The sequence below is a fragment of the Ascaphus truei genome, chromosome 2 (assembly GCF_040206685.1).
Source record: "Ascaphus truei isolate aAscTru1 chromosome 2, aAscTru1.hap1, whole genome shotgun sequence".
Classification (NCBI taxonomy): Eukaryota; Metazoa; Chordata; class Amphibia; order Anura; family Ascaphidae; genus Ascaphus; species Ascaphus truei.
In genome coordinates this window covers 116,876,717-116,891,779 of record NC_134484.1, presented here as the reverse complement: position 1 = coordinate 116,891,779, position 15,063 = coordinate 116,876,717, and the positions used below count along the sequence as shown (strand labels likewise).

At 39.2% G+C, this 15,063-nt stretch overlaps 1 protein-coding gene across 10 annotated transcripts in view; it reads right to left on the bottom strand.

Annotated features, from left to right (window-relative positions):
• The window catches only part of ST18 (ST18 C2H2C-type zinc finger transcription factor), a 235,555-nt gene that overhangs the window by 141,667 nt on the left and 78,825 nt on the right, over positions 1 to 15,063 (bottom strand). For all 10 annotated transcript variants that reach the window (XM_075584429.1, XM_075584458.1, XM_075584439.1 and 7 more), the window contains one exon: positions 14,443 to 14,473. In XM_075584429.1, the coding sequence (XP_075440544.1) occupies positions 14,443 to 14,473 (31 nt within the window). The remainder of the gene's footprint in view (positions 1 to 14,442; positions 14,474 to 15,063) is intronic.

Here is a 15,063-nt window from a genome sequence, read left to right as displayed (position 1 = left end):
AATAACAGGCCTTCAAACTAGGGCACTAGGAGAGGTAACCAGCAGGCGGTCTGCTGAACTTGCTCTAACACTAATCATACATGCTCATATTTGCGTAACTTTTGCAAAAATAGTAATGGAATACAGTGGAAGCATTGAATGCGAACAGAAAATGGGGAAAGGCAGGATTGTGGACCTGTATGAGACATGTAAATATGGTCCCAAGTGGTATTGCTGTTTGCTATAAATTGGACAGTGGAGGGGTTTTGTCACGTTTTTCCTCCAAACAACGTACTTTGTGTTTGGTTACACTACCACCTTCACACTGCAAGGGCAGTAAACCATTCTCACACTGATGAGACCCAAAAGGTTGAGACAGCTGCCTGTGAGTAAGTTTACTGATCATGCACTTTTTTAACCCAGGCTGTGCTGAAAAAGATGTGAAATATGGTAGGCATAAAGTAGTAGCTCCAATTTTTAAATATAACTGCACCAAAGTTCTTGTTCATGCAGTAACATGTAAAGATTGACATATTTAAGCCTGTTTGTCATTATAAACATGTGCTCTTTTTTTAAGAGGTGAGAAGCAGGAGGTCAGTGAAGCTGAACCTTATTAATTTCAGCACCAGGGAGCCCCTGATTCCCACAATACTTACCTCTGTAGGTGATGCCGGTAGCATCCATCCAGATTTGAAGGTCCTGGTCATGTGGACCAATAAGAAGCCACAAAAGATGATGTCACAGGTTCCTATTGGCTACTACAAGGACCCCTTATGGCGGTAAGTATCGCGGGAATTAGGATGTCAATGGAGCTAAAATGAACACAGCAACTTCCAGAAACTCCCTGCTTCCCCCCTGTAACTATACAAACAAAACAAAAGCAGGATTGCTGCTTTAAGCATAGTTTGCTATATTTAACCATGTATTATTCTGTTAAACTCATCCCTGAGTCTCTAATACACTTCCAGTGAAATAATACTTTGGAAAATGTCACTTTGTCTAGCTCTGTTCAGTTTGAATACAATGGAAATGTTTCCCATTGTTCTTACAAAGTACAGGATAATGAAAGAGTAAGAAAAAAGAATAAATAACTATTGTACCTAAAAATATTCAACCAATAGAAGCACATGACTATACGCTTTGTTTTTGAACTACCAAGAAAACGTACATTTTTATGTCTGTTTAGTACAAGTCCGTTTTTAATTCTATATGGAAATAGGAAAAGGGCTATGTAAGCATAAGTACAGAAGCCATATGAGTTCTGGGACAGTTCTCCTTGATTTGACAGAGCTGTGAAGGATTACTTTTGGGGATAAGTAGTTAACTACAGATGAATGAATAGGAAAGTAGTAAAAAAAGAAAATAAATAAACGAAAAAGGCAATAAAGGGAAACAAATAGGTACTATGGTACAAAAAAATTAAAAAAAGCATACAACTTTGGGTTAAGATCTGAACATATTTTATTTTATTGTTATTGCTGTTATGACAGAGAGTTAAGGTTGAACCTTACTACCGTGTTACACAAAGTTTTACTTTTAGTGAAATTGTGCGCAGCTGGATTAAAGTATACAATTATCTTTCTGGACATATATCAGTTCATCATACAGTCTGACAGCTGACAAATCCAGGGGTGGGGAATGGGAAAGGAGATCTGTTGGCTTAATGTATTCATTTATTTTTTAGGTATAGTTCAATACTGTGAATGTTAATTTTGTTGATGATTTTCAATAAATATTTCCTCTCAAGCAATTATGAATGCAGTTAATGGAAGAATCAGTTGTGAGAATTTCATAGGGAACATCTCAAAGACCCCCAAGTCAACTACTATTCTGTTATAGTGACTATTTTAACATTTTATGATACAGCAGGGCAAGGAATATATGTGCTAAAACTAATAGCTTCTGTGGAGATAATGACCAGAAATGGGACTAAATTTGCTCGGCGCCAATTTGTGTATCCAATAGCGACATCAAAATAATGAAGACCACAAATCCTGAAGGGCTAGATCCCAGGTTTCTCAGAAAACAAAGATATGTTTTGATACTACATTTTCTTTTAGAAATGATGTACCATTACAGCTATATACATTATTTAAAATGGTGAACCAATTGTACATAATAGCTGCAGTCCGAGACCTTATACAACAATGTGACTTGCAAAGAAGGTTTAAATGAAACCAGGTGATGTCAAAACAAACACATATGTTTAACTGTCTTGTTTGACAAGAGGAGGAGGATATGGCATTTATGTAACATTATTATTGTACCTCACTATTCAAACCTTTTTTTTTTTTTTTTAAACTTACATTTTAAATATTTGTAAATAGGTAGAAATGGGGTTGAAACAATGATAGCTTAAAATTATAATTAGTTTAGGGTACTCTATTACAAAAGATTCACAGTTACTAATAGCGTCCCCAGGGCATCAAGGTTAGGTTTTTGTTAATTTGTATACAATACTCTTGTAGTGTAGTGTAGTGGAGTGCAGTGTAGTGGTAATACAATTTCTGATGAATGGCAAATACAAGGGAAATATGGACAGAGAGCATGAGATAGCATCATTATATTAGTAGGATGCACAACTGTGTAATAAATATACACACTAGATATTTGTCAAAATGTCTTAGTACTGTATGAACAGTTGGGCTAGTTAAAAAAAAAAAAAAGATTTTTGCATATTCACAAAATGTTTTACACCAGGAAATACTCTTGTAACACAACTAAAGTACGTCTCTGTGTGCAGCTGTTCGGTAATACAGTAATGTTCAGTAATACAGTGTTTTTTTTTTTTTTTTAATTATGCTCCACTTAAAAGTACATGAAACCATGCTATAGTCTAAATAGAGTTTGCCGTTGCTACATTTTGCATTATGCGAACGCTTAAACGAGCAATATCTTCAAAGATAGCAATTCAAAGTATTCTAAAAACATATAGGCCCTCTAAGAACTGAAAAACGTTTTTCTTAAGTAGGAAATGACAGCCGTTTTTATTCTATACCACAATTCTAAAATTGATTAAAGAAAGTTGATATTTATTTCTAGAATAGCATACAAAGGACTGCACATGTAATTAGTGATACCTCCAACCACCAGCTGTTGTTAATTTATTGACTAGGGAATGGAAAACAAAATTGGCGGAAATCATTAAAGGTTTTAACCAAAACACATACAGTACTGTAGTCTCACAGGGTATACATTAAAAAACAAAAAAAGAGAAAGAAACAAAGGAGTTACACTGTACATACAGTACCTTACCAAAGTGTTCTCAAGAAAGAGATCACAATCAGCAGCCTGTTTACTTACAGTATGAAGCCCCAGATCCACAAAAGGGTGTTAAATTTGACCACACCTTTATTAATACAGTATTTCATGAATAGGAGCTGAGGCGTGCTAAAGCTCAGAGCCCTTTTTGCGGATTGGGGCCTCAGTGCTACAATTTAAACAGAAATTGTGTCATGACATAACTAAACTCTAAAATCTCACTAAGCTACAGTGCTGTGTATTTTGTTGCAAAATGAATGCAAAGCAATATATCTTGATGGAGGTGTGACCTACAGTAAAGGGTACACTGTACACTGTTGCTAGGCAAAATAAGTAATTATACACCTCTGTCGAAGGTGATTGGAAATCTTGATTTGTGAGAGTTTCACAATATATTGATTGATTTCTTTTTTAATATAAAGAACTGCAGAAATTCCGTTTTGGCTTTATAAGTTGCGTATTTTTAAAGAAAAATCTACAGTTCGCAATCTAATGCTGAGGATTTTTTGCAGGATAACAAAAAAATCTCTGTTTACTTAACTATTAGCTTTGCATCTAATTCTGACTTTGTTTTTACAGCTCAAGACAAATCCCACAGGATATGATTCGTTAGCATGAAGTATTCTACCTACTTTATTTCTGAGGGCACAAAGCAAACATTCCTCTGTACATGTTGTTTTAACCTTGGGAAAAATCACTCCTTTATACTCCCCATGTTTTCTCTCAATATTAGAAAAAAATGCAATCCACACATCAAGTAGGAAGAGGCTTTAGGAGAAGAATTAGATCAAGAGGAGTGGACGATATATTTGAAGGGATTGCAAAGAGCTCCACATATGTTATAATTAAAGAAAATGCATACAAAATGCCCCACCAATGGTATTATACCCCACTATGATTATCCACTATTTTATAGAAACGTATCACCTCTTTGCTCAAGAGGATGTGGCCAGCAGGGATCCTTTGTACATATGTGGTGGGCATGCCCAAAGGTTACAAAGTTATGGAAAGCCACCCATGATATGGCACAAGTGATTCTTGGGTTTTTCTTCACCGTAGACCCTTAGACAGAATTGCTATGCAAGCTAATTGAAAATATGGAAAGAAGCTAAACTAAACTACTGATACATATATATATATATATATATATATATATATATATATATATATATATATATATATATATATATATATATATATATATATATTCAGCCACCAGGTGTGAAATAGCCAAGGTATGGAAACAGGAACAACAGCCAGCCCTAGATGCAGTAAACGCGATACTCTGGATGGTTTGTCTCATGGAAAGGGATACAAAATGACACAGTCCAGAAATTCCTTAAAGTGTGGGAACCATGGAGAAACTACAGTATATAGGGGATGGATATCTTACCAGGGGAACTCTCCAAATTTGAAGAGCAGCAAAGTAGGAAAGCCATAAAGACCCACAAATTAAAGGTATAAGTATGGAAGTAACTTCAGTGAAATATGGTTTGAATCTAAACAAAACATTACAGCAGACCCGGAAACATAGTCCGTATTCCACCAAGGGATTGAATATACTATACATTATCTATCCCCCAAAAGGTGGAAAATATTATAAATGCAATGAAGTCTTTTCTTTTCTCCTTTTTCTGTCTTTTATCATTTGATAGTGTTTAGCTTGTTGTTTTTGTATCATACGTATGTTTACAAATGTTTGTAAATTATGAGTAACATGCTACCTTTTTATTTTCTGTGTCCCCCCACCTTTTCTTGCAGAAAATTCAAATAAAGAACAAGTTTAAAAAAAAAAAAAAAAAAAAAAAGATAATGAAATAATCAATGAATTTTTGCTAAAGTAAAAGTACATATTTTTCTGCAATCTACAGATGGGTCATTATTTTGCATTGCTTATTTGACTGTGAATTTGCATTGGCATTAAAGTGATTGTCTTCTTCTCATTACTAATATGATATTTGGAAGAAAGATGCATTTGCATTTCTTAAAGCATCTAGGACTTTTGTATATAAGAATATATATTGATTGCAACCTGTTTCAGGGGTACGTGAAAATATTTAAAACTTATACTTTCAGTTACTATACATCAATATATCTTAAAACATTTTTCTGATTATTTAAAGACACATTTTGTATTTGCTTTACTATAAACATTATTAATTGATTGAGCGTGCTGCATCTTTTAATGCATAGTATTCACTGAGTCCATGTACAGGGCCATATAAAAAAGAGACCCTCAATTTCTGCACATTCTCTTTTCCTGTGATTCTTGTTCTTTTGGTTTTTCTAAGTAACTCCTTGACCTGATCAGAATATGGGGGGTCATTCTCACATTGCTTATAGTGCTCTACCAGTTTTGCGATACCTTGTGGAAAAGCTACAAAGTAACTGGCACTACCATGGATCTTAATAACTACACATGCATGCGGAATATGTGCACAAGACATACAAGACACGCAAAAGCTCAATATTACTCTGAAAATCTTCACCAGAATACATGAAATCCAGCAAACTTCTGGAAAGTCATCAACAATATATTCCAGCCCTCTCGCAATCAACAACCATGTAATATCATTAAGGATGATATTACTCTGACAAATCCCACTGACATTGCAAATACATTCAATGAAAATTTTGTGTAGTGTGATACTACAAACAAGGCAGGCCCGCGAGGCTGGGGTGGGGATTTTGATAGCCACTGACCAACAACCAAGCAGACACATCCGGAGTGCAGAGTGGTAGTGATGTAGCCGGGTCAGGGTCGGAGAGGTCAGATTGGTCGAGGTACTTGCCGTGGTTAAGTAGTGGAGAGATTGGATAGTCGTAGATGCGGTGCCCGGGTCCAGGGGTAGAGAGAGTAGAATAGTCGAGTCCGTAGCCTTGGTCCAGGGGTCAGAGAAGTCAGGAGTCCGGATGCAAGCTGAGGTCAAAATACAAGGAGCGAGACAAGACAAGGCAACAGGAAGCTGGAGGTAAGCACACAAATGAAAACATGTTTACTCAGAAAATTTGCCAACGGGCTGGCTGAGAATATCAAGCACAGAGAGCCAATTGAGTGGCTGCAGGGGGTGAGCATCATAGGTATGCTGTTTATCGATAGGCAGGGGCGGAGTCAGTAGCAGCTGTGGAATAATAAATTAAATGAACCCCTTGAGTGCTTGTGTCCAAGCGATGTCTGTGCGTAGTCAGAGCGCGCTGTGCGCTGCTCATCACAGAGATGAAGCATGGAGGCGGTCCCCGTGGTGTCTCCCTTCATAGAGGTGTGGTGCCTGCATGCAGGTTGTGGCTGACGTGCGTCACCCGTGACGTTGCAGGATGTATCACAGGGGCGGTGCCTGGAGATGATTCCTGCAGTGGCTCCCCTTCTAGTAACTCAACGCCTGGGCGCAGGTGGCTGACGCATGTTGCGAGATTTATGACGGGGTGGGACCTTACGCCAATCCTCACAGTACCCCCACCTTCAGGAGTGACCTCCGGGCGTCTCAAGGATGGTTTAAGAGAGTACTTCAAGTGGGTGGCCTGGAGAGCCTGGGGGCATATAATTGATCCCGAGAGACCCAGGATCGCTCTTCGGGGCCAAAGCCCCTCCAATGGACGAGATATTGGAGGCCTCCCCTTGATATTGTATTGTATTGTATGTCTTTTTTTAAATAGCGCCATTAATGTACATAGCACTTCACAGTAGTAATACATGTGGTAATCAAATAATTAACAGATAATATAAATAACAGGTCATGGAAATAAGTGCTTCAGACATAAAAGTAACATTAAGAAAGAGGAGTCCCTGCCCCGAGGAGCTTACAGTCTAATTGTTAGGTAGGGAGAACGTACAGAGACAGTAGGAGGGAGTTCTGGTAAGTGCGTCTGCAGGGGGCCAAGCTTTATGTATCATGTGTTCAGAATATCCACAGTGCTATTCATATGCTTCTTTAAGCAAGTGTGTCTTAAGGTGGGTCCTTAAGGTGGATAGAGAGGGTGCTAGTCGGGTACTGAGGGGAAGGGCATTCCAGAGGTGTGGGGCAGTCAGTGAAAAAGGTTTATGGCGGGAGAGGGCTTTAGATACAAAGGGGGTAGAAAGAAGACATCCTTGAGAAGAACGCAAGAGTCTGGATGGTGCATAACGAGAAATTAGGGCTGAGATGTAAGGAGGGGCAAAAGAGTGTAAAGCTTTAAATTGAGTAGAAGAATGGAGTGTGAAATGTGGGATTTGATCGGAAGCCAGGAGAGGGATTTCATCAGGGGAGGTGCGGAGAAAGATCTAGGAAAGAGTAGAATGATTCTGGCAGCAGCGTTTAGGATAGATTGTAGGGGAGACAGGTGAGTGGCAGGAAGGCCGGACAGCAGGAGGTTACAGTAATCAAGACAGGAGAGAATGAGGGCCTGAGTCAGAGTTTTAGCAGTCGAGCAACAGAGGAAGGGGCGTATCTTTGTTATTTTGCGGAGGAAAAAGCAACAGGTTTTAGAAATGTTTTGAATGTGAGGAGCGAATGTGAGAGAGGAGTCGAGTGTGACCCCTAGCCAGCGTACTTGGGCTACTGAATGAATGATCGTAGTTCCAACAGTAATGTGGAAGGCGGTAGTAGGGCCAGGTTTGGAGGAAGTATGAGGAGCTCTGTTTTAGTCATGTTGAGTTTAAGGCGACGGAGGGCCATCCAGGATGAGGCATTCAGAAACTTTGGTTTGTACAGCAGGTGTAAGATCGGGTGTTGAAAAGTACATTTGTGTGTCGTCAGCATAGAGGTGATATTTAAACCCAAAAGATGTTATTAGGTCACCTAGAGAGAGTGTGTACAGAAAAAAGAGAAGAGGTCCCAGGACAGAGCCCTGGGGTACCCCCACAGAGGGATCAATAGAGGAGGAGGTGTTAGCAGAAGAGATATTGAAAGTACGATGGGAGAGGTAGGATGAGATCCAGGATAGAGCTTTGTTCCGAATACCAAGAGTATGGAGAAAGTGAAGGAGAAGAGGGTGGTCCATGGTGTCAAATGCTTCAGAGAGGTCGAGTAATATGAGCAGAGTGTAATGACCCCTGTCTTTGGCAGATTGGAGGTCGTGAGTTATTTTAGTGAGAGCTGTTTCCGTGGAATGAGCAGTGCGGAAGCCAGATTGTAGAGGGTCTAGGAGAGAATAGGTGTTGAGAAAATGGAGCAAGCGTTCAAGGAGTTTAGAGGCAAAAGGCAGGAGGGAGACAGGTCGATAGTTAGAAAGACAGGTAGGGTCAAGCTTGCTGTTTTTGAGTACTGTTGCATGTTTGAAGGAGGAGGGAAAGGTTCCAGAGCAGAGGGAGGAGTTAAAAATGTGTGTGAGCGTAGGGATTATAGTAGGAGCAAGAGGTTTTAGGAGATGGGAGGGAATGGGGTCAAGAGGGCAAGTGGTAGAGGGAGAAGAGGCGATCAACAGCGACACATCCTCCTCGGAGACAGTGGAAAAAGAGTCAAGGAAGGCAGGAGGAGAGTTAGGAAGAGGTGTAGGATGGGAGGAAGAAACAGAGGGGATGTTCTGCCGTATGGATTCCACCTTTTCCTTAAAATAGTCAGCAAAGTCCTGAGTGGAAATGGAGGAAGGAGAGGCAGCTGAGGGTGGTTTGAGTAGAGTATCAAAGACAAAGAACAGCCGGTGTGGGTTAGACTTGTGCATGTTGATTAGAGAAGAAAAGTAGGCTTGTTTAGAGGAACGAGTGGAGGAACGCAGCATGCGCGTGTGGGAATTTAGCCAGGGTCTAGGGTTAGAAGGGTGAGTGCGGCAGAGAGAAAGTGGGGCATGTAGATCAAGAGAGGAGGACAAGGCAGAGTTGTAGTTCCTGACCAGGTTGTCAGGGTCTGTAGCAGAGCTGAGAGAGGAGAGGGAGGAGCGTAAAGTGGACTCAAAGTCAGGTAAGTGAATAGAGCGCAGGTTTCTGCAGAAACGGGGGGTAGATAGAGGTGGAGAAGGGGAGAAGCGAGATAGAGAGAATGAGATGAGGTGATGGTCAGAGAGAGGAAAAGGGGAAATGGAGAAATCGGAGAGAGAGACGTTTTTAGTGAAAACCAGGTCTAAGTAGTGGCCATCCTTGTGGGTGCTGGCTGCAGTCCACTGTTGAAGGCCAAAAGAAGAGGTTAGAGAAAGAAAGCAGGAGGCCCAAGGGAGAGAGGGGTCATCAATGTAGCAATTGAAGTCCCCAAGAGAAGAACAGGGGAGTCTGAGGAGAGGAAGAAAGAGAGCCAGGATTCAAAGTGAGAGAGAAAGGCAGAAGGGGGATGAGTAGAGGTAGGTGGGCGATAGATGACCGCCACATGGACAGGGAGAGGAGAGAAAATCTGGACAGTGTGAGCCTCAAAGGAGGGAAAAGCAAGAGATGGAGGAATAGGAAGGGTTCCGTAATGACAGAGAGAGGAGAGCAGGAGCCCCACGCCTCCACACCTGCCATCAGTGCACGGAGTGTGGGAGAAGGAAAGGCCACCATAAGAGAGGGCAGCTTCCAGAGCAGAGTCAGACTGAGAGCCAGGTCTCAGTTATAGCAAATAGGAGCAGAGAGTGAGAGAGAAAGAAGTCATGCACAGAGAGGAACTTGTTAGAAAGGGAGCGAGCATTCCAAAGGGCACAGGAGAAAGGGAGAGAGGAGGGAGGGTGGCAGGGGATGGGTCTGAGGTTGGAGGGGTTGACACCAGAGGGAGTAGAGTTTGCAATTGGAAGGCAAGGACGAGCGCATGTAGGAATAGGGCAGGGACCAGGATTGGGAGAGATATCCCCAAAAACAAGGAGAAGCATGGAAAGAAAGAGAATGTGTGAGGATGATTTGTAGGGGTGTTTTTTAGTGCAGGGGATATAGCTGTGTGGTGTCCTGGAATCTAGTACCGACTTTACTTCGAACTCTTGTTGTCGGTCTATAAGGAAGGGTTCCAGGGGTGAGGCTGGGGCAGGAGAGTGAGAGTCCTATACACAGTTTCAGAAGGGAAGTGTTGAATACGGATGGGATACGCATGGAAGTCGGTAATTGTAAGCGATATGCAACCGGGTTGATTCTCTCGGAGATGGTAAATGGACAAATGAATCTTAGTGCCAGTTTCGATGTGGGTACCTTTAGCCGAATGTTCTTTTGGAAAGCCATACTTCATCCCTTGGATTGTATGCTGGGGTTCTTCGTCGAAAGTTTGACTCCCATTTAACATTTGGGTAGCACATTGATACACTGACAACCAAAACCTATGCCAAACTAGGCATACTTTATAGGAACAAATCCTCCCTAAGCCCTCTGGTCAGAAAGCACATCACACAACAGATGCTAGTACCAATTATAGACTATGGGGACATAGTATATCTTACAGCACGCCCAAACTCACCATAGCAAACTAGACGCACTCTACAATTCAATATGCCATTTTGTCTTCCAACGTAACTACAACACACATCACTGTGAAATGCTCAAATAACTAGATTGCCCATCACTTGAGTCTAGGCTCAAAGTTAATCTTTCCTGTCTTGCCTTCAAATACTTCTTGAGAAAGCTACCCCTATATCTGAACTAGCTCCTCTCCAGCCACTCCTCCTTCTCTTACCATGCATCTTACAACTGGAACAATCTACCTGGGACTCTCAAAACCACCAGCCTGTTCTTTCAAAAATAGGGCTGTCTCACATTTTAATGAGGTCTGTAACTTTTACATGCGCCTATAACTTACTTTTTCTTTATCTACGTTGTTCATGCAATTACTTTATATATAATGTATAACCCTGTTCTCCTATATAACATGTATTTGTAACCATGTATCTGTCATCATAACTCTGTGTCCAGGACATACTTGAAAATGAGAGGTAACTCTCAATTTATTATTTACCAATAATTGCACCAACTAGGCAGAATACCATTGTCAATCTCTGTAAACATCATGACTGAGTACAGAATTATTTGGGCAGACTACAAAATCACTATGTTCACCATTTTAATCTTGAGATTGATGAGCAATGCCTCTTCTTCTCACTACGCAAAGCATTCCATGTATTGAAGGAAGTTCTATAATCCCACCCTTTGTGAGCATTAGGAATACAGATTTTCAAAGGCAAACATAAATATTTTAAAAATACAAACAATAATTCATAATGTAAAAGTAATTTTCACACATTAATACAGGGCACAGTACTGGTACTTCCATATTTGTAAATTAAATTGTTCCTGGGGGGTTCTTTAAAAATGTTTAATTTACATTTATGCATACATTTTATATGGACATGTGAATTTCACAAGACATGTATATTTTTATTTGAACAAGTTAGGTGTTACTATTGATTAACATTGACAGTGCCCTCATAGAAGAGTACCCTAGCATTTTCAATAATAAAACTCTTTCTGGGTTGGCTGTCAAATTGCACACTCAATCTAACACGAAAAATCTTAACTACTTTTTATTTTATTTGTAAGAAAGAGTCAGTTTACGTAGTCCCTCTTTGTATGACAGTTCAAATGATTAGTCTAATTGGGACTTTCAGAAAATATATGTTTGGCCCATTCTCTGGTTACTGTAGTTATATCAGAAAATATTTTCTGAAAATATCAGAAAATAGTGGCATGTCAAAAAATTGCACTTTTGGGCCACAACTATTTTTCTTGTAAAAATTGTAACCAAACAAAAAGGATTTTTTTTAAATAAGCTTGTAAAATATAAAAGAAACGTAAAATAAACAAACAGTGCATTTTCTCATTTAATTATCAAGGGAATACTTACATTTATTTTTATGCAAAAAGAACATTTATTTTATTACATAAAGAATATGTAGAAATGAGCAGAAATGTGTGCAATTTCGTAGGCATGAAATTATTATTTTACAGAAAAATAGAAATATTTCATAAATCCAATTGTATTCTTTTACTAGGCCTTTATTACTATTGTACAATGTGATTCAAATTGTATTTAAACATGTACCATGGAGTACATAACATTTTAACAAAGATGTTTCTTTTATTATGGAAACAGGTGAGTTATGTTATTTAGGAGGTTATTGTTAGAGATGGGTAAATCTTTTGCCAACATTCACTGTGAATGTAAGAGTATTATAATTCTTACAGCCATGAGTATGAGTGGCTCAGTCTAAAAAATGCACATTCGCTTACCTTTGTTCAAATGCTTGCAATACCGCCAGCCACCACTGTTTGCAAGTGTTATGACATTCGACTCATCTAAAACTTCCAGACACTGAAATATGGGTTTTTCAAAGAGACACAAAGACCAAATTATTTTAATAGACTCCCAAGAAATATATAAATTCTTTCAAACAATATGTGACGAGACACCTGTACTCAAAAAGGAGAATACCTGGGAGATATGCTAATATCATATTCCAATTATATTTAAGCCCTACTTCTCACTGCTCACACCTGTACCCCTCCTTCTGGCTTCCTTTTAAAGCACACCACTTCCACTTCCTGGTTGCCGGTTCACTGTGCCTTGTGGACAAAAAGGAGCCCACCTTAGATACCTGGGACCTTTGCTCACACAGCTGCAGCTGCCGGTTTTAGACCATTTGCCATGGAATATCTGTGGCTGTCTCACAGTAACGCTGCGAGATTTCTGCAGCCAGACTAATGGCCCATTGGATTAGCACAGCGGGGGGCTGCAATTGAATGGGACTCACGCTGTGTGAATCCTACCAAGCTGCGAGTCCCATTCAAATGCAGGGTCCTCGCTGTGTTAATCCGATGGGTAATTTCAGCCTGCTCTGGACCAACTCACGAGTTACTGTGAGATAGCCACAGATTTTCCAAGGCAAGTCGTCTAAAACCGGCAGCTGCATCTGTAGGATATGCAGAGTATAGGAAGGAAGCCAGGAGTGTTCATAAATATGATTAGCTACATGTGTGACAGCTCAAAAGTATGCTGTGACAGTGGAACTATCCAGCATATGCTTTATATCACTGTTACCCTCGCCTCGATAGAAGCGGTTGTGGGTTCTGATCCTGTTGGGCCCGACAGTACCCCCTTCCTCACTAGGTGCCTTAGAACCTTGTTCTAAGCTTGTCAGGATAGGCATTGTGGAAATCTTTTAGGAGAAGTGGTGTGTGAGTAATTTAAATATACTTTGCATATCTCCCATGTGTGCTCCAATTTTAGCACATGTGTTTCTCCACATGTTGTTTGAAGGAATTTATATAGTACTTGGGACTTTACAAAAACAGAGCCTTCTCCCTCAAAACCCATATTTCAGGGTTCTGGAAGTTCTGGGCGAATCGAATGTTATAATCAAAGGGAAAATTATAGTGGATTCGGGAGCATTCATCTGAATTTTTAACTGTCCAAATTAAAAAGCCAACAAAGAATTTCTGACGTGGATGTTGACATATTCGCCCATCTCCAGTTATTGTATCAGTTTATGCATAGTCATTGAATATGAACTGGAATGTTTTACAGAGAGTAAACAAGCTATAACAATGTGTGCTGTAGATTGCATGAAGAAAATCTGTATCTAGAAATCCAGCAAGATCAGCAACAATTTACTGAAAGTGATGTTTGGTCAGATTTCGAGATGTTATCTAAACTGTAAGCACTATATATGTACTCTGTGTAGAGTCAGAAGGCTTGCTTCTCAAAGTCATCTATTTGACTTGGTAATAGATTTTAAGAAGATACAAACATGAAATGAAGATGGATTTATAGACCAAATGTGCCCAATTCCGATTGGTAGAATTTTAGTGAACTGTGATACATTCTATAACCCAGCATCAATTACCATGCAAATTCTAAATGAACTAAAGAACAGACTTCACACACCTTAGTCAAAACTACAGGACCATTCTGTTGGGGGGGCAAACAGGATACAGAAAAAAGCTTCAGCCCAGCAGTTTAAATCAAATTCTCAGAATACTGTAATACTTATTTTAGGACTTGTTAATACAGTTAGTAACATAAAACATAATGTGAAATGATATGTTTAAATCCCGAGTTACAGATTGTATGGCTGTGGAAAACACGTAATGAGGGTTTCTGAATGCATCATAGCATAATAACAGTAAGTTGGATTTAAATAACATTGAAGTAATTATTTAATGTTTCCACATTCCGAGAATATTATTTATAGAAAACTGGTACCCAGTATTTTTAAATGACAGGTTATTATTCATTAATTATACTGGTAATGCATTCTACTTATAGAAAAATTATAAAAAATATATCACATGAGTTGCTTGTTAGATAAAATGTGGTTGATAATAAATTATTTTACTTTGGTTCTTACCTGAGCTCGTGTGCTAATGAGTCTTCTTCCACTGTTGAAACAAATAGATATCAAAATGAGTCTACATATCAAAGATTGTGCTTTCTGAGATTCTTTCAAAACACAGGTGACTATAGCATATCCCAATAAAATACTAACATCATCAGCATAGCTACTAAATCCTATATATATGAACAATGCTTAATTCTCAGAGTTTAATGACTGTAATCCTTTTTGCATGAGACATGTGGTGAGAAAGCTTTGCTCTTGTAAGCATTAAAATGATCCGAGAAGGATGAAAGCTGGTGTTTATCAATACCTGCCCACACAAGGGTACACAACATATTGACAGAGCCAACAGGTGGTTAAAAAATTATTCATGTTGTGATAACACAGTAACACTTGCAGAAACACACTCAGCACAGATAATAAATGAGCAAGCCAGATTCAATTTAACTTGTTAATGTAAGTATACATACTAATGCAAATATAGCATGTTAATGTAAGTATAAAAATATTATGACTATGAACTATTATCAGTGTTTCTACAATTATTTTTACACACAAGGAATGTTATTCTACAGTATATTATAATCAACACAGAATCCAAGTTATACATTACCTACAATTTCGGGAAAAAGG